At 39.6% G+C, this 27,834-nt stretch overlaps 1 protein-coding gene across 3 annotated transcripts; it reads right to left on the bottom strand.

The window, feature by feature from the left end:
* Positions 1-55: 55 nt before the first annotated feature.
* On the bottom strand, positions 56-27,270 carry plin1 (perilipin 1). 3 transcript variants are annotated; one of them, XM_079373862.1, is made up of 10 exons: positions 27,201-27,270; positions 27,051-27,115; positions 26,615-26,810; positions 24,211-24,293; positions 23,781-24,045; positions 19,214-19,404; positions 16,159-16,227; positions 15,620-15,760; positions 14,642-14,833; positions 56-450 (listed from the first exon to the last, which is right to left on the bottom strand). In XM_079373862.1, exons 2-10 carry the CDS (start codon positions 27,093-27,095, stop codon positions 70-72), a joined length of 1,563 nt encoding a protein of 520 aa, XP_079229988.1. In that variant the 5' UTR covers positions 27,096-27,115; positions 27,201-27,270; the 3' UTR covers positions 56-69. The 3 variants fall into 3 exon arrangements, with proteins under 3 accessions (XP_079229988.1, XP_079229987.1, XP_079229989.1); XM_079373861.1 differs by having other exon boundaries at positions 27,051-27,209; XM_079373863.1 differs by lacking the exon at positions 16,159-16,227 and having other exon boundaries at positions 27,051-27,209.
* Positions 27,271-27,834: the final 564 nt, after the last annotated feature.

Genomic DNA, 27,834 nt, shown 5'->3' with positions numbered 1-27,834 from the left:
TAAATGAACACGACAGACCTGCAGGATAGATAATGAAACCTGCATCCCACTCTGACTATTCTTCCATTCTCAATCTGCAGTAGGGGAGGCATTTCTGCTGTTTTGCCCTGTACGAGTGTAAGAAGACGATGAAGAGGAGATCTGGGTGCAATCTGTCAGACTCTTCCTCGGGGATCTGTGGTTGGATACTTTCTTGTTACTGCCACCAAGAACTACTTTCTGCTGCATAGGAATCTGCTTCATGACCACCTTCTTCAGATGACAGGTCTCCTCTGATATCTCCTTGAGCTCTGTAACCTTAAGGGGCTGCTTTTGAGAATTGCCACTGGGCCTGTGCATGTGGTCTCCTACACTAGTCTCCAGCACCAGAGAGCAACTCGCACATTCTTTTGATCTATCGTTTTCCGCCATTTGGGATCCTCCTTCTGGCTTGGAAGATCGCCTAGGAATCTGTTATGAAAGAAAACAAAGCCATTCCTTAGTTTTCCACATGTAAAGGTAGCAGAAATTATGGAATGTGACAGTCAAGCACTATTCACATGAATGTATAAGCGGTAAAAACAAGAAAATGCCCTGGAGCTATCCAGCTGAAGATGAAAAACATCTAGTATTCTTGATGTTCAGACAACAATACAGACAAAGCCTTCAGAACGAGGCACTAGAATATATTCAACTCTTTGAAGCGGAGTTAAATTTCAGTCCCACTCACTTGGGCTTGCAGAATATTTGCTTCGTTTTCGATCACTAGGGCTAAATGTGGTTGGCCTGTCTCTTTCACTTGTTTCAAACATAATTTGTTTCTCTAACATAAATGTCTTCAAAAACAGCATCATGAAGGCACAAGTCACACAACATCTCCTTGTATGTGGACAGATGGATATAGATCTATATAAGTGCTAGAGGGCAGAGTAACTTTGGTGCCAGACCTATTGGAGTCTCCTCCTTTTGTCTAGCTATTTTATGGGATCCCAAACAGTCCCAGGCCAGGGGTTAATTAGGGAGGGATGGGTCTGTCTGTAGCCAATTAAAGCTCTTTGTCACATTCCCTGACCTCTATTGCCTCTAAAGTCTAAGAGACTGAGTTTTAAACTACAGTGAAAGCTTAAGATCTACTTCATTAAAGGGATAGTTCACCCAAAAATGAAAATTCTGTCATCATTTATTCACCATCATGTCATTCCAAATTCGTATGACTGAATGTTTTCTGTAAATAGAGATATTTTGAAATGATATTTTTTCCCAATGATTTGGAACACATTGCCTTTTATTGAGTGGACAAAAACAATTTCAAAATGTGCACAGAATGGAACAATTCCACAGAAGGAAGAAAGACAGGTTTGGGACAACATGAGGGTAAGTGATTACATTTTTTGGATGAATTATCCAATTAAAACTTCAGAACACCTAACTTGTGTAAAGATATATTGGAAAACAAACAAAAAAACAAAATATAAAAATAAAACCTAAAACAAAACAAAAATAAACATACCTCAAAACTAAAACAAAACACAAAATAAGACAGCATAAAACAAAGCAACAAAAAGCAAAGCAATACAAAACAAAACAAACCACATAAACAAAACAAAACCACAAAACAAACTAAACCATAAACTATTCAAATAGTTATTGCACAGTGCCTAAATGGGAAGGTTCTGGCACCGAAATTGACAAAGAAAGGCCAAAAAAAGTTTCTGTGCAATTTTTTGTAGCCAGGCCAGAGTAGCTTATCTACTTATAAGAACGTGAAGAAACGTGTGGCCTCTAAGAAACTCTTAGACAAAACAACCCAGATATTCATAGAATGATAAGATCATCTGTGAGATGTGACTTAGTCTAACCAAATGTAAAAAATGACATTATGTGCAAAAGTGCAAACATGTGCCCAAAGTGTATTTTTAAACCAACTCTAATGCAAAAACAAAATTACTGAGAAAAAAAAAATAAATAAAAATAAATTGAATCACTGAGGTAAAGGTAATTGAATGTCATCAATAAACCTGAATTTATGCAACTGCACTCATTAGTTTTTGTTCAAATAGCTTTTTATGCAGTTGGTTGTATCACAGACGTCATCTTCCAACAGCTTTCTGGGTACTGTGATGTAATAACATCTCTGTATCCAATTCTGTCACTTCACGTGTGAAGTCTGTGCTAGCGGTCTAATTACAATATCTGACCATGTTTCCCAGAAGCAACCAGTGGGGTTTGTCCTACTCGTGGACATCTTCCAGTGAGACTCGCCTGCTGTTTTTCAAGGAATTCAAGACCAATATGAAAGAAGAAAAATGGACAACTTTGAATGATTCATTATATTTTCTCTGATCACATCTGGTATATACACTGCAATCACGGACGGGGATCTAATCATCACGGGGATAAGATCATCTCGATGACTACTAGGTTAAAGAATCCACTGCACCTGGGAATAGGTATTCATCACGTGATGAGAAACTGAAGCTCTGCAGGCTGGAATCAGTTCAGGCCTTTATGAACCTGTAAATCTGAATGAGTGTTACTAAATAACTGAAGAGTTTTTATTAGGTATTTATAGCAATGACACGTGGCCAAGTGTTAACTCAAACTGTGCAATTATTCACAAAATATGAATGATAAAGAATGAGAATTTGTTGCATTGAGAGTTTTAAGGCTGAATTAATTTGAACAATGTGCTCAGTTCCAGTTTGACCTGCGTAAGACCATGGCACATAACCACTTCAGTACCGTCACAAGGATAAAAATAAAATCAAGTCTGATTAAACTCAAATAAGCTTGAGACTATAATCAAATTCATTCACTTAACTCTACAGTCTCATTCTGGTTTGAAACTTTATTTTCTTAGTAGGAGGATTTCCTCTGTCAAATAGATCTGACCACTTAATTGTGTTAGAATAAAGCTTAAGGTGGAAAAAATAATGTTAATAAAAGCTTATGCACTACCCTTTAAAAGGTCAGTGTGATTTTATTTCTAAAATAAATCTCTTATGCACAGCAAGGCTGCATTTATTTGATCAAATATTAAGTGAATATTAAAGTTAAATAATACTGTGAACTATTACTACAATTTAAAATAACAGTTAAATTTTAATATATATTTTTTAAAATGTAATTTAATCCTGTGATGAATTTTTCAGCAACCATCACTCAAGATTTCATTCTCACATGATCCTACAGAAATCATTTTAATATATTGATCTGGTGCTCAAGAAACATTTCTGATTATTATTATTATTATTTCTAATTTAGTTGAAAACAGTTAAGCTGTTTAATACTTTTAATAAAACTACGATATATTTTTCTTAATTTATTTTTCAGGATTTAAGTTAAAAAGAACAGCATTTATTTGAAATAAAAATATTTGTCACATTGTACTTTACTATCTTTTTGAATAATTTAATGCATCCTTGCTGAATAAAAGTATTAATTTATTTTAAAAATATGTAGTTTTGAAAAATCTTACTGATCCCAAACTTTTGAATGTGTATATACAGTACGTTTCTGTTGATAGTCTCCTAATTACTATATCAGATCTCTCATCTGTAGATCCATGACAGTTCTGTAAGCCAATAGCACAGATTGTTGCTATGATTCCAGCTGGATCATTTCTGCTATTTTGATATGAAGCCAAAAACAATCAGCTGTATTTTATATAATTTGGTGGGCTTGTTAAATTGACTTCTAATTCAAATATGCAAATATTTCTTCAAGAAGCTGATAAAACCATGTTATACTGTGAGACATTTTAGAGATGTTCAAAACTGCATTCATCAAAGCATTCCATTAGGTCATTAAAAGAAGTAATGTACCTTAAAAAAAATTATTTAAAAAACAAACAAACATATTTTTAAGAAATTAGGCACAAACTAGATTTATAGTAAGACTAATTAAGCAGACAGTTAGACAGTAAGACAGTTAGACAAAGCAAGGATGTCACTCTTACACCCTGGTTTCCCGTTTGACAAGCCACCAAAGGAACATCCAAGAACGCACTGCTTATGATTGAAACTATTTGTTTCCGTATCAGCTGACGTCTCGGATCTGCGTGGTTGTCTGGCATGGTCATTAACTATGCTTGCCACTGACTCTCTCTGGGCATAAGGAAAATAAAGTACTCTGATACAAACAAAGAATGGTGGCCATTGCAGATGACTGACAAAAAAAGACTAGCCTGTTATGAAAGCAAAAACATCTTGATTAATAATCCATTTACCAGTCCAAATACCACAGGGAGTCTGATATTAAAGTCAATAAGTACAGTGAATTACGAAAGTCAGAATGAGATTGTCACAGTGTGCCCTCAGTGGTATTTAAAATATTAAATACCACTGTAGGCAAACTTTGACAATCTTATATTGACTTTCACAAGTGACTTTGTCGGGGTCTGCAGGGGTCTGGAATGTGTGAACTAAAAGCTCAGTGTTTAAGTGGACCTTCTAGCTAAAAAAAAAAACCAAAATAAGTGATTTAACTGTTCAAAAATTCCAGTTATCCAATATCCAATGCCTTTCCTAAGCACTCCAGTGGAGACTGAAAAGGTCACTTGTTGATCTGATTGCCAAATATATTTCTAAACATGGCCTTTCTGCATCTGCACTTACACTTACTACATTTATGCGATTAAAAAAACTATGCTGTGAAATATCATTACAATTTAAAATAACTTTTCAATTTTAATATACAGTATTTAATTTTGTATTTATTTATTGCTGTTTCAGCAAAGCTGAATTTTCAGCATCATCACCTCAGTCTTTAGCGTCACACGATCCTTCAGAAACCATTCTAATATGCTGATTTAAAAAACATTTATTATTATCAATGTTGAAAAGAGTTGTGCTGCTTGAATATTTTTTTGTAGAAACTATGATACTTTTTTTCAATGTGTCCTTGCTGAATGAAAGTGTACATTTATTTTAAAAACTATATTAAATTTTGTTTTAAAACCAAAAACCAACCAGATTCTATTTACAATTAATATGAAATATTACTTTACTGAAGGACACAGATCAATTTAATGCATATTGATGAATTCTTATAAGTGAGGTAAAATGCAAACTGCTTGAAACGTATGGCCTGCATGGCAATTTTTTATGATTCGCATAGGCTACTTGTTGCTCTACAGAGATATTATCTTGTCAAAGATAAAATTTATATGGCTTTGAATGGAAACTTCTTTCTAAATTGCTCAATGATTTTCATAACTATTTGCTAGAACATCAGAACTCTATTGCATGTCTGCAAAATGTAGTAACTCATGCAAAACATTTAATTTATGCTTTAAATAGTTATTGTGTCAGTGACTTAGCCAGTGCCATCAAAATAAAACGTTTTTGCCATTGTGTGAGCCACACTAGTCAAAATGTTTTGTTTATAAATGTTTTGTCATATGCAAACTTAATTTAATTTCATTTCGTGTTTCTGTATATGCAAATAAAAATTTTATTATATGCAATTTAATTTCATATTTGTTATATTTTACATTTTATATTTTCAGTCATTCTTGAGATATGGGACAAAACATGTCCAACAATTGTAACTGCTATTAGGTTTAAAATAAATAAATAAATAAATTTAAATGTAAATGTTATGGGGATTAATAATAGAATGTATTTAACTCAATTATCCCCTTCAATTTAATTTTATCATTATTATGTGAAATCTATGACACTTACTGTCTTCTCACTTCATCTAAAACAGTGTGTCCACAGAGAAGGGTTCAATCATTCATATGTTATAAAATGGATAAAAATGTTTTTTAATGATGAAAAAGAGCTTGTCTTATGAAGAGCAACACTTAATAATGTCTCATATCAAAGCAAGGTTGTTTTTCGGTGACACATGCATGTTTCATAAGGTATCAAAGTTGTGTCCCCACTTTTTGTCAACACCGTCTGACATTTATTAAAATGTAATAAAATCAGGGAATATCACAGTCCTCCTCTACATGAACTCGTTTGAACTTATTTTGTGAAAGAAATTCCAAATTTGTCAACACCGTCAGATGTCACCACCATATTATTTTGTGCTTGAAAAATACTTAAATGTGACTCTTGAATAAAAGCTTTATGAACAATAACATACTCACTGTTTGTTGTGTTTGTTTTAGTACAGTAATTGATTGAGCCAATGCATTTGATAGTTAAAAAGACTACAAATTCAGGTTTTCGTCACCACTGTCAGATGTGTCAACTCCGTCAGATCTGTCACCTCTGTCAGAGGAGAATATTTTGATAATATTTAATTATTATATTTTATATTTGTTGTGGAATTGGAATTGTTGGTCACATGTGAAAGTGTAATCTATCTGCTAACATGAGAATGTGTTTTGAAATGTTAAAAACATCTTGAATGCTGTTAAAGATAAAGTTGAAATTACACAGTCCAAGGTAAAAAGCATATTTTGTTTAAAAAAGAGAAAAGTTGGGAGGTGTATCAAAGCATAGCTCAGTAGCTTAGTACATATAAGATACATACATGTAGTTTCATTTGAGTATAAAGTTTTATTTTTTAAATTTTGCACCCTGTTTTGTCCCACTTCTCAAGAATGACTGTTTTACATTTGTTATGTTTTACATTTTTTTGACAGACTGGTTTTGATTCTATACAAGAATATATTTTCTAGGGATGCACATATTAGATTTTTGCCGATATCCGATATATTTCCCTTTGTTTGGAAACAACAAATCTCTCCTGTGCAGAACTTTTAAGCAAAATATTTTTAATTTTGTTTAGTTTTAAACACAAACTTATTGTTAGAATTAAATAAAAATAATGAAGGTTTTTTTGACAGTACTTTTAGCTTTGAAAATAACTATAAATAAACTATATATCAATCACTGCATTTTTTCCCCTAGAAATATGCAGTTAACCCTAACATTTTATTTTAAGATTTAACATTTGTAGATGGTCTAAAACAAAAGAGTTGTAAAAATTCAGAAGATCTTTTAGAGCTTATGAAATATACTAACATACTACACATTAATTAATAAATCAGTATATATATATATATAATTATTTAATTTGCAAGTGACATGTTTGTTAATTCTTTTTCCATGTAAGCTATAGTTTCTGACTATTAATTCAAAATATACTCATTATTTTATGACATCAATTACTGCTTTATTTAATCAGGAACACAGTATAAATGTTATTTGTGTAGGCTATTTTAGTTTTTAATTTAATTAGAGGTAGGCCAACAGCACCCCCTACAGATTAAAACCCCTTACGGAACGGGCTTTAGGACCCAGGAGAGGCTGCCTCTGCTGCTGCACGTGCACATGCCTGTTAACTCTATCACACACGAAGGCATCATTCTCGTGCTTTCACAGATTAAACTAAAACAGTCAATATAATCGTGATTCAGACAAAACTTTGCTTCAAGAATGAGCCACACTGGTGACATGATCTAATCACTAGCACACCCTGGGCATATGTAAGTTAATGTATTCCTCTTATCGGCAAGACATATCGGCATAATTTTTCATATTGGGCTGATGCCGATATTTACATTTAAAGCCATTATCGGCCAATTCCGATATCAGTCCGATAATATCGTGCATCCCTAATATTTTCTGCCTCATTCTGTGATAAGAAGCCACTTCAGATCACAAAAGGAAGTTATTTCAAACATTCAACTGATGTTGTGGAGCAAAAACGTACCCTGAGATACCGGAACGAGTTCGGCGTCGCTAGATAATAATGGGGAGAACTCCTTTTTCTCCAAGGACTGAAGACTTTTTCAACCATTGGTCATTGGTTTGTGCAGTGATAAAGAAACAGCGGTGCTGTATGAGCCTATGGTGGTGAAGCCTGCTAGAGCCCGCCAGAATGGGCAGGGCCATCTGGCTATATAAGCGGGCATTTCACCATAGGATCTCAGGTAAATTTGACTGAAGCGACGACACTGAGTCGTGCAGTGTCATGGTACGGCAAGGTATCTCAGGAAACCGAGGTTACGTAAGTAACCGAGTATGTTCCCTTTCGATACTTCACTCGTACTGTGTCGCTAGACACTAATGGGGAACCAATACAATCTCGCCATGCCATGTAAGAGGAACGACTGATATAAACTGGCCTTGAGCGATAAGGGCTCAGAGGGACCAATTATATGCAGGGTGAGCCCTGCAGGAAGCAAGAGGGTTGAACTTCATAGAGGTCACCCCAGCTTTAGATAATTGTTCCAACGGGCTTATGTACAGCCTGAGCACTATTAATGGGGCCAAGAGCGTTCTTGAAGAATCAGGCAGAGCCTGAGAGTTAGACTGCCTTAGATAGACGTGTGCCCTTTTAAGCAGATAAAATCCGGGCCTGTAAGATATAGAACCTGTCGAAGGTGGATGGCGAGGCCCAGCCGGCCGCCGCACAGATGTCTGCTATGTCCCCACTAGACCGCACCCAAGAAGAGGCCACGCCTCGAGTGGAATGGGCTCTCACTCCCATAGGGCTCTGAAGACCCAGGAAGGAGTATGCTAGTGCGATAGCGTCTACCAACCCTCGAGAGATCCTCTGCTTTGTGACCGGAGATCCCTTGGTGTGGCCACCAAAGCATACGAAGAGTTGTTCCGACTGCCTGAAGGGGGCGGAACGCTCGATGTAAATTCTCAATGCCCTGACTGGGCAGAGAAGGTTAAACTCTTGGTCCTCCTCAGAAGGAGGAAGTGCAGCGAGAGTAATAACCTGGGCTCTAAACGGAGTGTAGAGAACCTTAGGGACATACCCCTGTCTTGGCTTTAGGACGACTTTGGAGTCGTTAGGCCCAAACTCAAGACATGCAGGGTTTATCAAGAGAGTCTGCAAGTCACCCACTCGCTTAACCGATGCTAGCGCCAATAGCAGAGCGGTTTTCAGCGACAACGTTTTTAAGCTCGCAGACAGTAGTGGCTTAAAGGGGGAGCCCTTGAGGGCTCTCAGGACCGTGGGCAGATCCCATGTAGGGACCGTGAGGAGCTGGGGCGGATGGAGCCTCCTGGATGCCCTCAGGAAACGGAAAACTTGGTTGTTCCGGCCCACTGACTGTCCGGCTATGGGAGCGTGAGAAGCTGCTATAGCTGCCACATACACCTTGAGTGTGGAAGGGGAGTGGCCCTTATCCAACAGCTCTTGCAAGTAGGACAATATCACCGATATGTCACATGATACAGGTTCCCTATCAGTCGGTCACTCCGAGTCACGTCGGTGACTGACGAATTGGGATCTCGCTTAGAGAGACCAATCCCCTACAAGAATATCTAAACAAGCCAATGGATATTGGCATGCGATTATTGCATCCAGCTGCCGCTAATCACAGCGTGAGTATAAGTAGGCAGCGGGTGCAGTGCATATTCAGCTTTTCGCTTCGGAGCCGAGCGTTCATCGTTCTGCTCCTGACCAACCTACAGTGTCTGCAAGTCAGTGCGCTCTTCGAGGCATTCTTGTGCTGGTGGTACGGCGCGTCAGCGGCGGTGGTTCTTCCTGTGTCGAGTGGATTGCACACATCAGGTTGCACTACCCACTGATTGTGTTGCAAACGGCCATCTCCCCTGTGCGCTTCAGCACACTGAAAGAGTGATTTCTCTAAAAGAGCATTCACTGGTGCGTCTTTTTAAAGACGATGTTGCATCTGGCAAACTCGACGTTACGTCTTTGTAAAGACGAGTTGGGTCTTGCTTCAGACAACGTGTCACCCGTGCGTTTCTGGATGCGGTCGTTACCTGGTGCCGGGTGATGGTCATGATCGCTGCCTCACATGCCTGGGCAGTAAGCATGCTGAGGTGGCGCTCGTGGATGAGGCATCTTCTCATGGTGGCAAGATGATCATCTTGGAGTTGCGGGCCAGGCTCTGATACCTCGACAAAGGGACGGAGCTCTGTTGCCTCTGCCTTGATTTGGCTCTCGTTCTGGCTGCAGACAGACGGGGACCATTTCAGGCGGTGGCATGGTGGCAAACCCTCCAGGGAACAAACCCTCGAGGGACCATCGCCCCTCTTGCGCTCCAAAACCAGTTGAGCTGTCAGTGGAACGTGCTGGGCCCTCTACAAGGGGAGCACCAGCAGTTACCCTGGCGCTCCTCCCGATGACCAGACGTCGACTGCTGCATCGGAGGGTGAGCTGGAGATTTCTGGGCAAGAAGATTCGGCTGCTGCTGCTCCGGGAGTAGCAGTGCCTGAGTCGGCTCTAGAAATCACGGCTATGCTTTCCCGGGCCACTGAGAGGGTAGGGCTCGAGTGGAGATCCCACCGTGTCCCGAGCCCTCGAGGTTGGACGACTGGTTTCTCGGGGTAGCTTGCACTGGTTCTCAGCGCCCTGCCCCAGTGCCTCTCTTCCCGGAGGTGCATGGGGAGCTTACCAGGTCGTGGACGGCACCTTTTACTGCCAGAAACCGCCCTGTTAACTCCTCCCCCTCACCACTCTCGGTGGTGGCGCAGCTAGGGGGTATACGGGGGTCCCCCCGGTGGAGCGGTCGGTTGCGATGCAGTTGTGTCCTAATACCTAATATTATGTCCTAATAATGTCTCTACTCGGCGGGGCGAACCGTGCCTCCCCTTCCGGGCCTGTAGGTACTCGTCTGGTCTGTCCGGCGGTGCTTATATGGCCTGTGGGGAAGCTGCCTCCACCTTACGCTATGGCGTTACTGCAGGGTCCTCAGGCGAAAAGCACTGAGGACATGCACGGGGGTGGTTACGATCCGGAAGCTCTGAGAGCTTGTACCTCGGGCCTCACGCTACGAGCGACGAAGGTGACGCGGTCTCTGGGTCGTGCGATGTCCACACTTGTGGTCCAGGACGTTCACCCCTGGCTGTGTCTGGTCGACATGGGGACGCCGACAAAGTATCGGTTCCTCAAGGGCCCTGTGTCCCAGACTGGCCTCTTCGGCGACGCAGTCAAGAACATGGCCCAGCAGTTCTCGGCTGCTCACGAGCAGGCTGAGGCGATCCAACACCTCCTGCCCCGGCGGGCAGCTGCTGCCTCCACCCGTCCGCCGGCTGCAGCGCCCCAACCTGCTTGTCGCCGAGGGCGGCCCCTGCGTCCGTCCCTGCTCCCGCACCGCATCCGCAGCAGCTTCCAGAAGCGGTGCCGTTGAGCTGGGCGTAGGCAGGCTGCCCCGCCCGTCCTGGCCCCCGTCAAAGCTGGCAGTGAGCAGAAGACCAAGAGGCACAGGACGGGCGACCCAGAGAGAGAGAGAGGACTGCTTTGGGAGGTGGCGGATGCGCCTCCAGGAGGGCCGGGTGGAGATTCTTCTATTTCAAAAATCTCGACAAGAAGCGGTTGTCTCTGCCTCTGGGTCCCAAGAGGGCATGGAGAGTCACGGATGGACCAACTCCGGACTGCGCTCATCGGGCCTTGGGCCACCACGGGCCGTGTTCCTGTGTTCCACCTCGCTGCCCCACCGCGGGTACGTCGGTGGTCCCGCTGGTCCGCTTGTACGGTGTTTGGGTGCCTGCGTCTACCCAGCACGTCTTGCTGGCTCCAGTGGACCATCTGACTCGGCTATGCGGCTCAGTTTCCTCCCAAGTTCAGGGGCATCCACCTCACAGCAGTGAAGGCAGCTGATGCTCATGTCTCGTGTGGAGAGATCGCTGTCCTACTGGCGGAGGACGCGATGGAGCCGGTCCCTCCAGCCGATATGAAGACAGGGCTTGCAACCCTTACTTCATTGTACCCAAGAAAGCGGTGGGTTACGACCAATCTTGGATCTGCGTGTCTGGAACTGGGCCCTTCACAGGCTTTCGTTCAAGACACTCACACAGAAACGCATCTTTGGGTGCATCCGTCCCCGAGATTGGTTTGCAGCGGTCGACCTGAAGGACGTGTACTTCCATGTGTCGATTCCTTCCGCGCCACAGGCCATTCCTGCGGGTTGCGTCGAAGGACGGGCATATCAGTACAAAGTCCTGCCCTTCGGGCTGTCCCTGTTACCCCGTGTCTTCACGAAAGTTGCGGAGGCAGCCCTTGTTCCCATGAGAGAACACGGCGTTCGCATTTTCAACTCTAAGCGAGATCCCAATTCGTCGGTCACCGACGTGACGTCTCCGTTCCCTTCTTCAGGGAACGAGGGTTACATACGTAACCGAGACGGTCCTCGCCATGGGTTGCACACCAGGTGGAAAAGACAGACCACTTAAGGGCGTAGAGGCGTCTCGTGGACGGTGCTCTAGCCTGTGAGATAGTATTTAGGACACTCTCGTGGAGATCTACCGATTCCTGTCGAGAGCCCAAACATGTAGAGCCCACAGCTCGGGCTGGGGGTGCCAAATCATTCTGTTCGCCTGAGAGAGGAGATCCCGCCTCAGGGGAATGGGCCACGGGGCTGCTATCAGCAGCTGAGACAGCACTGAAATCCAAGGATGGTGCCACTAATAGCACTCTGTGTCTGTGCTCCCTGACTCGCCTGATTACCTGGGGGATCAGAGCGATCGGAGGAAAATCATACAAGAGGAGGTTGGGCCATTCGTGGGCCAACACATCCTTGCACTTCGAAAAATAAGTTTGACAGTGAGAGTTGTCTTTTGAGGTGAAGAGGTCTATCTCTGCCTTTCCAAAGATCTCCCAGATTTTCTGAACCATTTGTGGATATATCATCCACTCTTCTGTGGGGACGTTGCTCCGAGACACCATATCTGCTCCTTGGTTCAGCACGCCAGGCACATGTGCTGCCCCCAATGAACGCAGGTTGAGATGTGCCCACTCCAAGAGGCACATTACCATCTCGAAAAGGCGTTTTGAGGTGAGACTGTCTTGGCGATTTATATGGCACCACCGTAATGCTGAGCGGACTAGCACGTGGTGTCTTCTCAGGTCCGGCAGAAAGGTTTGAAGAGCTCGACTGTAATCATTTCGAGGCAGTTGATGTGTAGCTGGCTTTCTGCCTTCGACCAGGAGCCAAAGGTTGGACTGCCCTCGCACAGAGCTCCCCAACCTGCATTGGAAGCATCTGTCAAGAGAACCTTCCTTCTGTAAACCAATCCCATCGTCACACCTTGCTCAAACCATTGCACGTTCTTCCAGGGGGCCAGGGCTGCTACGCAGGCCTGGGTCACCCTGAAGCGGATGTGTCCATGATGCCATGCATGGGGCGGAATCAGAGGTTTCAACCAGTACTGAAGGGGTCTCATTCGGAGCAGGCCCAACTGAAGTACTGTAGGTCATGAGGCCCAGCATCTTTTGAAACGCTTTGAGAAGGTATGAGGCTCCAATTCTGCTGCGAGCTGCTGTATAGCTAGTGCACGATATAGTGTGACTACCGCCCTCATGTGGACCGAGTCAAAAACTGCTCCCAGGAATGAAGTTCGTTGGCTGGGGGACAAAGAGCTCTTGGCAAGATTGATCCTGAGTATCAGGCGCTCCAAGTGACTGAGGAGGAGGGACCTGTGGGCTATCAGCTCGGCCTCTGACTGTGCCAGAATGAGCCAGTCGTCAAGGTAATTCAGGATACGGACCCCCATCTGCCTTAGAGGGGAGAGAGCTGTGTCCATGCTCCAGCACCACTAAATTGGCCATTGACCTCCCTATGAGCCATTGGTTCGTTTCTTTATCACTGCACGAACCAATGGCCATGCAATTACACTGCATGATTCAAAAAGTCTTCAGTCCTCGGAGAAAAAGGAGTTTTCCCCATTAACGTCGAGCGATGCAGTACGAGTGAAGTATTGAAAGGGAACTCAGGGTTCATGTAACAGGTGCTGCAAAAGATGCAAAACCGAAAAAAATAAAAAACATGCAATACACAAATTTCAATATTATATAGAAGAGTTGTGGAATCCCTACACTACACATTCTTACTTATCTTATTGCTGCTCTTCCATGATGAACAACTGTACATTTTCAGTTTACATGTACTGTAATACATTTCTACATATAAATGTACTGTATAAATATAAATGCATTGTGATTCCTATTTCATTACAATGGTAAGTACAGTTCCTAAATGGTGAGAAATATCCGATAAATGTAAAAAATCCAAAAGATTATGAAAATTTACTAAATTTTCAAAAGAATCCTGAAAAGTTTTCTGCCCCTTTGGAACTCTAATGGCAAGCTATCAGCCAACTTAGCAGACATTACAACCATTCCAGGTCAGGTATTTATGGTACATACACATGTCTGACAGATTTTGATAAATGAATGGTTCATCAAGTTTTGTTTAGAGTTTGACAATTTCACTGAGAATAAATTTGAGTTTACCAGCAAGCCATGTGAATTTAGTTACTGTGCAAATTATAGAAAATTGTACTTACTCTTTTGCACACGTGCCAATTTGTCAAAACACATGCAATTTGCCTAAATCAACAAGAAATCAAATCTGATGAACAAGGAACTAATTGTTTATACCTTGATGTTTTGAGAAAAAAACTCTCACTCAAGAATTAAGCCAAAGAGATTGAGAAAAACTGCAAGATGCTCTAACACAGTTGTGAAGAAAGGTCATAATTTATTTAAACAATTCAGTGTTGCTCTCAGTCTAGACAGAATCTATAATGGAAATATCCCCCTGACATGCAGAGCTGGGTGTGTGATCACAGCAGGGGTGGGTGATGAATTTGAAGTGTGTGTGTTTGTGTTGAAGGGGGTCTATGCACATGCGAAGAGTCCATGTGAACTAGATTCCAGACAATTCAAAGCACATGAGGGGCCAAATCAAATCAAACCTGAAAATGACTGACTCACTCACCAGCCCGTAATAAGAAAGGTTGTGCAGTGCTTTCTCCCTGACTGTGCCAAAGGACTGCAGGACAATGCTGACTCCATCCTTAGACAGGTTGAAGCTGGTTTGATGGGGTTTCTTTACATTAGCCACCACAGACCCATAGACCTTCAGTAACTGCTGCCCTAATCCACTGACTAGCCTCAGCAGCCCATTACTCTGCAAGAGAAAATACAGTATACTGTATGCGTACTAATCTTATACTAATCGAATGTGTACAAGCATCTTCATATGAGTGTATTAGGAATTTTAAGCAAATAAACAATCCAACATTTTTTCTTATGCTTTTATGGAGGTCTGTGTACTTACAAAATGTGTTCTTGCCAGGACTGCTAGCAACAAGTGTTGCGTAATAATGCTTAAATCTCACATTTAAGCAATATTTAAGCACATTTCACAGGCAAAAAAGGTTAATTGTCTATTGTGAATAGTGTAGTGATGTATGAAGCAAAGTTTACACAGAAGACACATTCACACAAATCAGCTTTCTTTTGGTCAACACAGGAAATTTGAGTGAACAACTTGAACACAATTTTGCCAGCATACTTTCAAAGAACAGTGGAAACTTGGACCACACCTTAAGTCAACAGTATATCGTACTGTACACTCAAACAAATTCCTACAGTAGATCAAATTGAGAAATTTCTAAAATTATATCACAAAACAAAAATTTTTTTTTATATAAGTTTAATGGGAGTTATGAATGTTTATGCTATTATTGCATCAAAAATTGGCAGTGAAACTATTTTTCACTTTTCAGTAAACTTCACAAATAATTATAAATAAACAATATTCTTAAAGTGTGTAAATTACTGGACACAAAGTTTCAAGTAAAATTTTTAAGAACTAAAGTGAAACTTAAAATGCCAATAGTTTGATATAAATGGTAATTATTTACATCAGTCTTAAATGACCAGAATTAGTGATGCTAAAAATCTCACTAACCTCTACCTGCTCAAACGCATTGCTGGTCATCTCCTTCAGAGAATTGTGCTGTTGCCCATCTTTCAGAAACACTGCCACAGAGCTCGGCAGACTCAGTATTACACTTCGTATGGTCTTCACAGTCCTCATGGTATATTCAACCTTAAAAAAGACAAAATCAACTTTTACAAATTTTATATTTACTGTTTGTAATTTTGTTTATGTACAGGTGATACGTTTTGTGCATGCCCCAGTTTTGACATGAAACTCTAGATGGCACAGCCGATAGGTCTAACTCAATCTGACATAATGACATTATAATCACACGTCACAGCTCTCTTGGTAGCCAATGAGCTCGCTGCTCAACATTCAAATATATGACTAGTGCTTGCTGTAGCAGTTGCAGCAAGCACTAGTCATATATGCAGCATGCTTCAAAAACCCTCCACCTTCCCCAGTTCCACCCTTATACTGTAGATCTGCTACGGGGTGATCATGTATGCTATGGGGGTTATTCACATAAGTTATATGTGCAGCAGCAGTATTTCTTACATACTCACAGCAGCATGTTGTGGATGTATTGGCAGTAGCAAGTCTCGGTCCTTGCTCTGCAACATAGCAGATCGATTCTGCCAAGACCAAATACATTAACAATGTCATATATATATATATATATATATATATATATATATATATATATATATATATATATACATACATATATATACAGTCCCCTCCATAAGTATTGGAACAGTAAAGACAAAATTGCTCTGTTGGCTGTGGAGTCGAGACATTTGCAAATATAATTAAAAGATGAATATGAGACAAAACTACAGAATGTCACATTTTATTATTAGCCGTTTCAACACATACATGCTTTACCAAATAAAAAGAACAGCACTTTTAGAGTTCATCCCACTCATTGTTGTGAGCATAAATATTGGGACAGTTGAACATAAGGCAGATATAAAAGATTAAAAGCTATTATTTAGTTGCAGATCCCTTGCGCACAATCACAGCCGTGAGTCTGTGACCCATAGACATCACCAGACTCTTGGTCTCATCCTTTGAAATAGTTTTTGAAATAGTCCCTTGAAATAGACTTTAATGCAGCCAATTCCAATTGTTGCTTGGTTTGGGGAGTGTCTGCCTTTCCTCTTCAGCTGGTGAAATTCATGTTCAATGAAACACAGTTCCAAAACTCTTCTGGCTCACCTTTGTGCTTTTTTGCAAACTCTAATCTTGCCTTTCTATTTTTGGTGCCGGTCAGAGGTTTGTATCTTGCATCTGTAATTCTGTGTCAAAGTCTCCTGAGGACAGTAGATTGTCAGAGCATCACCCCAGCTTTCTGGAAGTTGTTGGTGATTTTACAGACATGTCTTTTAGGATTCATTGTCACAGCTTTTATGATTTGTCTGTCATCAACTACTGTTGTTTTCTCAGCCGATCAGGTAGTTGTTGGTTGCTGGTGGTTTCCAAACTCTTGATTTCTCCATGCCCTTTGTTTTTGCTAGAGCTCTAACTGACTTCCTCTTTTCTTTTAGCATCCAAATTGCTTGCTTTTCTCTCAAAGTCAACTCCTTCATCTTCATCCTGGTTTGTGTGTCATCATCGAATGCAAGATTCAGAATGCAGAAGTAATGGATATAACTGAGACGGCACATTCCCTGCTTTTAATACCCGAAGAATTAATGCAACAGGACACAGCTGATCACTTAGAAAGACCTGAGGGGCAACTGTTCCAATACTTATGCTCACATCAGATGGATGAAACTCTAAAGTGCTTATCTTCCTAACTGGTAAAACATCTATGTGTTGAATCACCCAATAATAAAATGTGACATTCTGTAGTTTTGTCTCATATTCATCTTTTACTCATATTTGTAAATGTCTTGACTCCACAGCCAACAGAGCAATTTTGTCTTTACTGTTCCAATACTTTTGGAGGGCACTGTATATATGTGACCTTGGACTACAAAACCAGTCATAAGATTTCTACATCATCTGAAAGCTGAATAAATAAGCTATCCATTGGTGTATACTTGTTAGGATAGGACAATATTTGGCTGAGATACAACTATTTGAAAATCTTGAATCTGAGGGTGCAAAAAAAATCAGAATATTGAGAAAATCACCTTTAAAATGGTCTAAATGAAGTTCTTAGCTATGCAATGACCTATACAATGTATTTTTGGCTATTGCTAAAAATATACCCCGGCGACTTAAGACTGGTTTTGTGGTCCAGGATCACATATACATTATATATATAATATATACATATATATATATATATATATGTTAATTTTAGCAAGAACACGTTTAAACTGATCTAAAGTAACAGTATTTATTTCAAATAAATTCTGTTCTTTTGAACATTCTATTCATCACATAATCCTAAAAAATATATCACGGTTTCCACAAATATAATTAAGCAGTACAACCAACAGTACAAACATTGATAATAATAATGTTTCTTGAGCACCAAATCAGCATAAGACTTTCTGACTGACCCCAAACGTTTGAACTGTACTGTAGACAACACAGACATTGCTTAAACTGTTACCATAAAATATTTAATATCTGAGCAAACGGAGCAGTAAAGGCTTCATAATAAGAATATGTCCCAGATATAATTTCCATAGATCATAATCTAGGACATCACTCAAATCTCTCTCTAGACCCAGATACACACTCTAAAGGCTCATGCACAGTGACCCAACAAACACCAACATTTCTACAGCATAAAACTGGCTATTGGTGTTGGATATAAATGTGAAAATACAGCAGTAACTTGTCCTTACAAATACCAACAGGGTGAACACACTGATACAGAAAAACTCAATAGAAGTTGGCATTTGTTAGGAAGGATGAACCAAACATCAGGGAGTAGGGAGTAAATGTTTATTGTTGCAAAATATTAATGGCACATCAGAGACTAATTTAGCAACATAGGAAAGACAATAGCAGTATGACACTGACTCTAACTTTTGTACAGACCATTTTCTTTACAATCTCAGTTTAAACTTAACTGTTGGCAATGTTCTATTACACTAGTCACATGGCCTTTAAGCCAGTAGCCACTATTTGAACAGTCTTCCTGTTATAGAGGTTGACATGCTTCTTATTTGTCAGTATAATTTCTGATATTTCTTTCAGAATTTTTATTTTCTCTTAACTCTTTTGCAGACTCCCTAGCCTCCCCTTGTGTTGCACTGGGGGTCTTCGGACCCCAGTTTGAAAATCCCTGGCTTGATCAGTCCTTACAACTGTGTTTTTAATTGGCAGTTTGACAATGTTGCTACAGCATGGCAAAAAGATGAATGCATGTGCTGGGTCATGTGCTGAGTTGGGCTCTCTGTTTTGGTCTGTTGGCTTGGCAGGGTGTGGAATCACAGTAATTTGGTGTACTAATTGAGCGAGAGGTATACGCAACAGCGGTTTCCAAAATGAAGGAGACGCACAACATAGATGGCCCTTAATTTGCTGTGGGCTCTATGAGGAGTTGAACATAATTACATAACCCTAACACTTAAAAAAAGAACATGTGCTCAACGATGAAGCCACATTTTGTTCTTGGAAGGACAAACTAACACTTGAACGATGTTTGTTACTTACCAGGGGACTCATGCCAGGGATCTGTGTGACCAGTCCCTGACCTTGACGTTTGGAGCGCTGGAGTTGTGCAGCTGTCTTCTCAAACGCTCGTCTGCAGATGGTGTCGGCCAGCGCTCCCAGCCTGCTGAAGCTGGGCTTTGGGCCAGAGGCTCCAACATCAGGCTCCTGCACTCCCATACTCCCATCATCCTCTGCAAAAAAGACATCTTATGTGGAGACATAAAGAGTGGAAGGAGGACTTTTTAACTGCTTTCATGCTCTCTTATAGTGGTCCAAACACTCATCTTATTCACTCACTCTCTGTGACAAAACGATGCCTGTGAAAGGGTCACAGAGTGGTTAAAATTACTTCATGCAATAAAAATTAAAAACAGCGGAATTAAAAGATAACAATGGAACAGACAGGCAGAGTATTGAAAAGGCCATTAAAATGTATTAATATAATGTATTTTTCATTATTTAGTTATTTAAAAACAGTATCTTTCTCTATATATGTGTGTGTCTAGCATTCAAAAGTTTTTGAAAAGTCTCTTTTTCTCACCAAGGCTGCATTATTTGATCAAAAATACAGTAAAATTAGTAATGTTGTGAAATATTATTGCAATTTAAAATAACTACTCTATTAGAATGCTTTGATACATTCTTCTTATTATCAATATTAAATAAAGTGCTGTTTAATATTTTTGTGGAAACTGTGATACTTTTTTGGGGAATCTTTGATGATTAGAACAACATTTATTTTAAATTAAACCTTTTGTACTCTATAAATGTGTTACGGGGCTGACGAGACGTGAGACATGCGGATCCATATGCAAAGCTTTATTATTAAACATGGTCAGAAACAGGCAGGATCAGACAGTGGCAAACAGGTATGGCAAGGGCAAGACACAGCAATCCGTGGAGCAAGCGTGGGTCAACGATCGGCGAACAGTATCCAAAGGGGCAAGGCAGAGAGATAATCCAGAAACGAAAGCAATAATCCAAACGGGGAGCGAACACAGTCCAAACGGCAAGGCAAAGGGGTAAATCCAGAAAACACGGGCAGGGTCAGACACGGAAGGCAAGGCAAGGCAAGGCAAGGCAAGGCAAGGCAAGGCAAGGCAAGGCAAGGCAAGGCAAGGCAAGGCAAGGCAAGGCAAGGCAAGGCAAGGCAAGGCAAGGCAAGGCAAGGCAAGGCAAGGCAAACTAGGAACGCTTTGTAAGGTAGCAGGCTAACAATACTCGGCGGTGAGCAAGAGCAAGTCCCAGGCTTAAATAGAGTCATGGTGATTGTGAAATGGTGATCAGGTGTGGGCGAAACAGTGAACAGCTGTGCAAGTCGTCAGTGCAATGGATTGTGGGAAATTGAGTCCAGTGTGCTGTGTAGTGTAAAAGTCCATGTGGTGAGCGGGTGACCTCTGGTGGTGAGTAAACTGAAGTGCATGGCCAGGATTCGTAACAAAATGCCTTTATTGTCAGTTTTGATCATTGTGATGCATCCTTACTGAATAAAAGTATTCATTTATTTTAAAACAAACTTAGAAAGATAAGATTTTTGTTGAAAGAAATACTTTTATTCACCAAGATGAATTAAATACACTTTTTGTTTATATTGACCCCCCCCCCCCCCCCAAAAAAAAAATACTATTACTTTTACATTTTTTCTATTATATGAATTGGTTTTGTGCTGGCTTCACTGTGACAACATAACCCATCTGTGATATGGCCCACTACTTTGACAACTATAGCACTGGGAGGAAATGTATTCCTTCAGGCTAGGAAATGACAAAAACAAAAAGATGGCGGAAGTGAAGAAAGAGAGTTTCTTAGCACTATATCTTCAGATCAGATTTATAAATTATCTAAATGCATAAGGGTTAAAAAGACAAGTTCCTCAGGAAGCACTTCCTCTCTGTGTATAAACAGAACCCAATGTAATAATGCCACACATGACTACTAAGCTCAGGGCTACAGAGGCATTCAGGCCCTCTTGCTCAATATCCAACATTAAATGCAATCCAATTGGATTTACAAAGGCAGACAAAACACACACTAAACAGATTCTCTCTGCTGAATGTACCATTAAACATGGCCACAGAAAGACACAAGCATGAAAAAAAATACTCTAACTGTATTGGGATAGAAATTACCAGCAGCGTGCTGCTTCTTTAGGGCCACGTGAGGAAGGAATTATCCCGTTCGACACACTTTCACACTCATGGATAAACAAAGGTTAAAAAAGGGAGAGCTGTACACAGGACACTTTACTTTTCTGTTTCTAAGGAATCGAAGGAATAATTGCCTCTGAGCAAAAAGATATCTAAGTCAGTTATGTAAATTATCAAAGGACCACATAATGCACTGAACGCAGAAGCTAAACAGGTCAGGATCACATGTAATGCACACGGTCCTTACATAAAGAGGTAAAAGTTGAGTAACACTTTATTTTAAAGGAATAGTTCACCCAAAAATGAAAATTTGCTGAAAATGTATCACCCTCAGGTCATCCAAGATATGGATGAATTTGTTCCTTCATCTGAACAGATTTGGAGAAATTTATCATTACATCACTTGCTCACCAGTGGATCCTTTGCAGTGAATTGGTGCCATCAGAATGAGTATCCAAACATAAAAACATCACAATAATCCATAAGTAATCCACAAGCTGCGTGTTAGTAATAAATCCATCATTAAGATGTTTTAACTTCAATCCATTGTCGGTGGATTTTCATGTGAAAGGATAAAAGGGGATGTGCTTTTTATTTCAGGGTTGTCCAAACTCGGTACCGGAGGGCCGGTGTCCTGCAGAGTTTAGCTCCAACCCTAATTAAACACACCTGAAGCAGCTAATCAAGCTCTTACTAGGCATACTAGAAGCTTCCATGCAGGTGTGTTGAGGCAAGTTGGAGATAAACTCTGCAGGACACCGGCCCTCCAGGACCGAGTTTGGACAGCCCTGTTTTATTAATTATAGGAAGCGTTATTATGGATTGTGGACTCATATTGTGGCCAGAAGCAATGGTTTAAAGTTAAAACACCTTAATGATGGATTTGTTATTTACAAACATGCAGCTTTTCACGTCACAAGATGTTAACTGATGGACTGGAGTTGTGTGGATTGTGATGTTTTTATCAGCTGGTTAGACTCTCATTCTGACGGCACCCATTCACTTCATTGATGAGAAAGTGATGTAATGCAAAATTTCTCCAAATCTGCTCAGTTGAAGAAACAAACTCATCTACATCTTGAAGCAAGTTTAAATTTTTTTGAAGAACTATCCTTTAAGGTGATGTAGACATTTGGGCCCGGTTTCACAGACGGCGCTTAGATTAAGCCAGGATTAGATCATTGTTCAATAAGGACATTAAAGCAATTTTTATAAACGTGCTTAGAAAAAACATTACTGCTGTGCATCTTGAGAAAAACAAAGCCACTGATATATTTTAAAGATCAGTCAGTGCAAGTTTCTTTCAGCTGAAACAGCTCAGATTTACATTTTAGTCTAGGACTAGGTTTACCTGTGAAACCAGGGGTTTATGTCGTAATTATTATTTACATGATGAAGCATGATTTTTTTTTTCTTGTGTGTTGGAAATGGGCTTCCATATTAGTTAAGACCATCAATTCAGAAACTGTATCTACTTTGTTTAATGTTTTTAAAAGTTTTATTTTTATTTTATGACCCTGCCTTTTTTAGACATCAAACACTGAGAGCAAAGCCCTAGGGATCAATTCAAGCCAAAGCCAAAGTTCAAAGCCTGAATAGTTCTGTTCCAAAAGATAACTGAACATCTCACATAAATAGATACTAAATAATGATGTGATGAAACACCCTCTTTAAAACATCCTGTTAACAGATGATGCAATTTGTAGCCATGACTGTGAATACGTGCCTCCAGACACATCTCTGTAGAGGAGCAGATGCACAGTGGACACTTAAAGATGCAATATTATAATAAACAGACAGAAAAGAGGGAACAAGGCTTCTACAGTTCTTCCAGGCAATGAGTCACTAAACTAGATCAACACTTATTCAATCCAGGGATCTCTATTAACTTTATCTATGGCTCTAAGGCTTGAACCACAGCAATACAGTCCACAACAGAATAAAACAATATAATACACTACACTTGTTGTTACAAAATAGTTTGCAAAGACAATGTTTACATTTAACAGATACAATCGCAAAATGGATGGTCAAACTCAGGGGCGTCCAGTCCTGCTCCTGGAAGGCTACTGTCCTGCAAAGTTTAGCTCCAACCCTGAAACAACTAATCAGTTTCTTCAAGCAACTTTAGAAAATTCCAGGCAGGTGTACTGGGGAAAGGTGAAGCTAAACTCGGGCGATGTAGTCAAATTTGACAAAATTATTATGGACCTAACAGGACTTCATCGCTTTAACAATGAAGTTTCAGTGACATCTAGTGTCCAGCCTTAAAAGCACATGCATTTTGCTGGGGCCACACTGAATTTATTTGATATGATTTTCTCCCAAGAAATACAAAGGAAGAAACTAAGAATCGTTCACTAAAAATATACAGCTGTATACTGTAGGACTACATTAATCATATAAGAATATCAGAATACCTGTCTCAGTTGAAGATACAGGAAGGGCAAAGTCGACAAGGTTCTCCATTAGACTTAGAGCCCTGTCAGCTCTCTGCTCAGCCAGGCAGACAAGCTTGCTGTTAAGGACATAATGTATGCCGTCACTTAAGGCATTCTTACTCTGCTGGTACCCAGTTGATACCTTGTCCAATACAACATTAGAGGTCTGTTTGATTGGACAGGCAACTCTATCCTTGGCAGTTTCCAAAGTTGATGACACCAGCTCCTTGATGCTTGCTGTTAGCTGTTGTGGAGGAAGCAGAAAAAGGACATTTTTATTTAAAATACAGACATTTTACTATACTTATATATGCATCTTAGTTAATGTGTGCCCATAGTTAAAACAAATACAATTAACAACTTAAGAGTAGTAGTAAGAAACCAGTTTTGGATATTTGAAGCACATTACCTCTTCAGGTGGATACTGCAAGGCTGGTACCTTCTCCTCCAGGTGGTCCAGCCCTCTGCAGGCCAATGAGTTGGCTGCTACAACTACAAATAATATAATTTTCATACAAATGCAGAGCGTTAATGTTTTATAACTTGATTAAACGTCAAAATATATGAATACATTATACATTAATGCAAACATATGCTGATTCATTTGGCAAAACACATGAACAGTTTCTTTCAAAATGTTTCCCCTAATGCTAAGCCTTACTAACTCCTCTAGAATTCACGAGGCTGACCTTTAATTTCTGAAATGACTGCTGAACTGCTCTGGAATGTTTTTATTGCCTTGTAAATGTCTTGTTAATGTTCATTATAGAAATAGATCCACTATGTGGATGAAATATTGCATACGTTATGTACACTACCATTCAGTAGTTTGGAAAAGTTCATTTTTTAAAACAGTTTTGAAAGAAGTCACTAACACTCACCAAGTATACTTTTGTTTGATCAGATTTTTCTTTACAATTTATAATAACTTGTTTCATTTTAATATAGATTTGAGGGCTGTCAAATCGATTAATCACAGTATCGCACACACACACACACACACACACACACACGTGTGTGTGTGTGTGTGAAATAACCATCAATGATGCTTTGCCGTAAGCAAATATACACAGTGCACACAAATATATTATTCAAACACAAACTTTTATTTTGGATGCGATTAATCGATTTGTCACCCCTAATATTAAACTATAAATTTGTCCTGTGATGCAAAACTGAATTTTCAGCAGCCATTATTCCAGTCTTCAGTGTTACATGATTTTTCAGAAAATATTTGTATATGCTGATTTGATGCTCAGGAAACATTTCTTATTATTTTCAATTCATTTTTGATCAATATAATGCATCCTTGCTGAATACAAGCATTAATTTCCATTACAAAAACATTACAGACCCCAATTGGTTTTATTTATGGTCTGTTAAATAAATCTGATGTAAAAAAAGAAAAATAAATTAATATATATTATGCAGCACCAGACTATATATTCAGTCATTAGCTCATTACAAAAAGGAAATCTACACAGTAGAGTCAGAGTGCTAGTAAAATGTAATTACATCTCTCAGTGGATTAGTCTTGTGTAATGCTCAAGTGGGCCCTTGAAGGATTCAAATATTTAACATTATTGCCCAATTATTCATCTAATCACAAACACGGTGAGAGCAGAGTTCAGTTTTGCAATGCCAGACTATAACCCTGGCTATACTGCATTTCTCAACTTGTATTTGCATTTATGTTACAAATATATTTGTACAAAACCCAAGGAGAACAAAATCATAAAAATTGTTCCCGTTTTTTTCTTTTTAGTCATTCAGAATATGAGGATTTTGAGACAAGCAAAGCACTTGCAGAAGATGTAACTAAATAGCACTTCCCTTTTTATTAAATAAATGATCTTTTACGGTTATCTATTAATATAAATTAGGATCACTATTAAATGTCAATTAAAAGACATGCAGTGCAATAAACAGATCACGTTTTAGGTTTGACATTGACCTGAAAGCACAGCATCCACTGGCGGATATGTCAGAAGTAATTCATGAGTCATTCTGTGTCTAGACAGACTCTCCCCTACTTGAGCATCAATATCCACGTTTGAAGACCAAAACAGCTCATTAACGTCTCATCAGATTACTTCTTTCGCAGAGTATCACTAAAATAGACTTTATTGCAATGCAAAAAGAAGATATTAGGTTACTCATTTTGTTTTGTTCTGCCTATTTTCTATAGACTGATTTATTGCCAAACTAGAAACTAAACTGCAGTCTCCATTCCTTTACATCAATTTGAACTCAGTTGCTTACAGATTGTCCCAAAAACACAGAGACATTCTCTAAAAATTGGTCATTTTACTTGCAATCCTTTTATTTGAACTATCCTATAACAAACTGTAATTATGACATAAATTAAATTTGACATAAAATTCAAATTTGTGATATAAAAGTTAAAACTCTGCATAAAAGTTGTAATTACGAGATACAACTTGTTTTCTGACAAACTTTTTAATGTAATATTTACTACTTTACGTAATTATGATTTAGTATCTCGGATTTAAAAAAAATATATTTTCATAATTATGATTTACCATACCATGAGCTTCCACAAACTAGTCATGGTTAAACAAAAAATAAAATAAAAAAAAGAGTGAAAGCAATGTAGTTAAATTTGACAAAATTGTGATGTACCTAAACAAACTTCTCTATAAGTTACATTTCAGGACTTTAACAATGAAGTTTCAAATTTTAATCAATAAAAAGGCCTACTAAATAAATCTACTTCATATGATTATACTAATTACATTAGGCTATTATTATTATTACTACACTGTATAAATAATCCAGATGATTTCACTTACGCTGGGGCTCCAGTACATGGAGGGCCGGTTGAATGCTCCATACAGCCAACCTGCCAGCCTTACTCACACCTTTCTCATACAACCCACAAACATAGTTTATAATGGGATGAGACTGCTTCGTATGACTGTATGTCTTCTCAATGGATTCCAGAGCGGCACTGACAGATCGAAGATTGCGGATTCGAAGAAGTACATTCTGCAAGGAAATACATGTCACAACTCTGAACAATAAAGTTACATTTTTAGTTTTCTAAAGTGAAGCATTGGTAATATCTTTAAATAACATATATGACTGGTGTGGACACTGATAAACAGCACTGACCCTCAAAAAGAACAAATGTATTCATACAGAAAAACAGCACAAGACAATAACCCTAAAAATGAAAAACTGAGCTATCAGCAGAAGGACAGCAACTGACACACTCTGTAACATTACCTGTTCCTTCAAAACTTCACCCGTGTCCTTTTTTTCAGACGCCATCAATAGCCTTCAGTCAGCGGCTGAAATATGTGGAGAGAAACTTTAGCTGGTCTAAACCCAAATTTAGACAAATATCTCGTGACAGAATTACTATGAGTAACCTACTGCTGCATTCTTAAGCACGAGTAAGTCTAGGAATCTCAGTAAAGATCAGCAGCCTTTATTCTGGACTGTCGTCAACAAATAACCTGAAATGACCTACACTAGCACTGGCAATCTTGTCATTATTTCAAAATCTCTCCCTAAATTACGTAAATGTGTTTTTATTGGCTAGCTAATTCCAAAGACTGTGTTTGCATGCTGTACTATCCATGTTCAACAGATTATACACGTTTCTTACCCGTAGAACCATAACTTTTGCTGCTTGACTGAGATTCATCCTGATGAAAAAAGGTCTAAAAATTCTGTTAAAATAATCTCTACCTAGACCTTCAAACTGGCCAAGCTGGTCTCCTGCTGTAGACGCGTTACAGACCAACCTGGCCAGCAAACCATCTTAAATGTCGTTTTTTTTGGGTCTGTTTTCTACGGAAGTTCTAAGCGGCCATGCATTATTATAATTTTTCTGTCTTGTTTTCTCGTGATCACGACTTAATTTTCTCGTGATCTCGACATAACGAAAGTTGTTTTGTCGTTATCACGACTTAATTTTCTCGTGATCTCGACATAACGAGTTGTTTTGTCGTTATCACGACTTAATTTTCTCGTGATCTCGACATAACGAAATTTGTTTTGTGGT

This window comes from Barbus barbus (assembly GCF_936440315.1).
Source record: "Barbus barbus genome assembly, chromosome: 23".
NCBI classification, from domain to species: Eukaryota; Metazoa; Chordata; class Actinopteri; order Cypriniformes; family Cyprinidae; genus Barbus; species Barbus barbus.
The sequence above is the reverse complement of the archived record's forward strand: the minus strand, read 5'-3'. Positions and strand labels throughout refer to the sequence as shown.

Coding starts and splice junctions, on each gene's coding strand:
- plin1 (XM_079373862.1), bottom strand. CDS start 27,095: ATGGCGTCTGAAAAAAAGGACACGGGTGAAGTTTTGAAGGAACAG. Junction 24,046..24,210: donor TGCAGTATCCACCTGAAGAG/GTAATGTGCTTC, acceptor CCTCCACAACAG/CTAACAGCAAGCATCAAGGA. Junction 16,228..19,213: donor TCCCTGGCATGAGTCCCCTG/GTAAGTAACAAA, acceptor TGGTCTTGGCAG/AATCGATCTGCTATGTTGCA.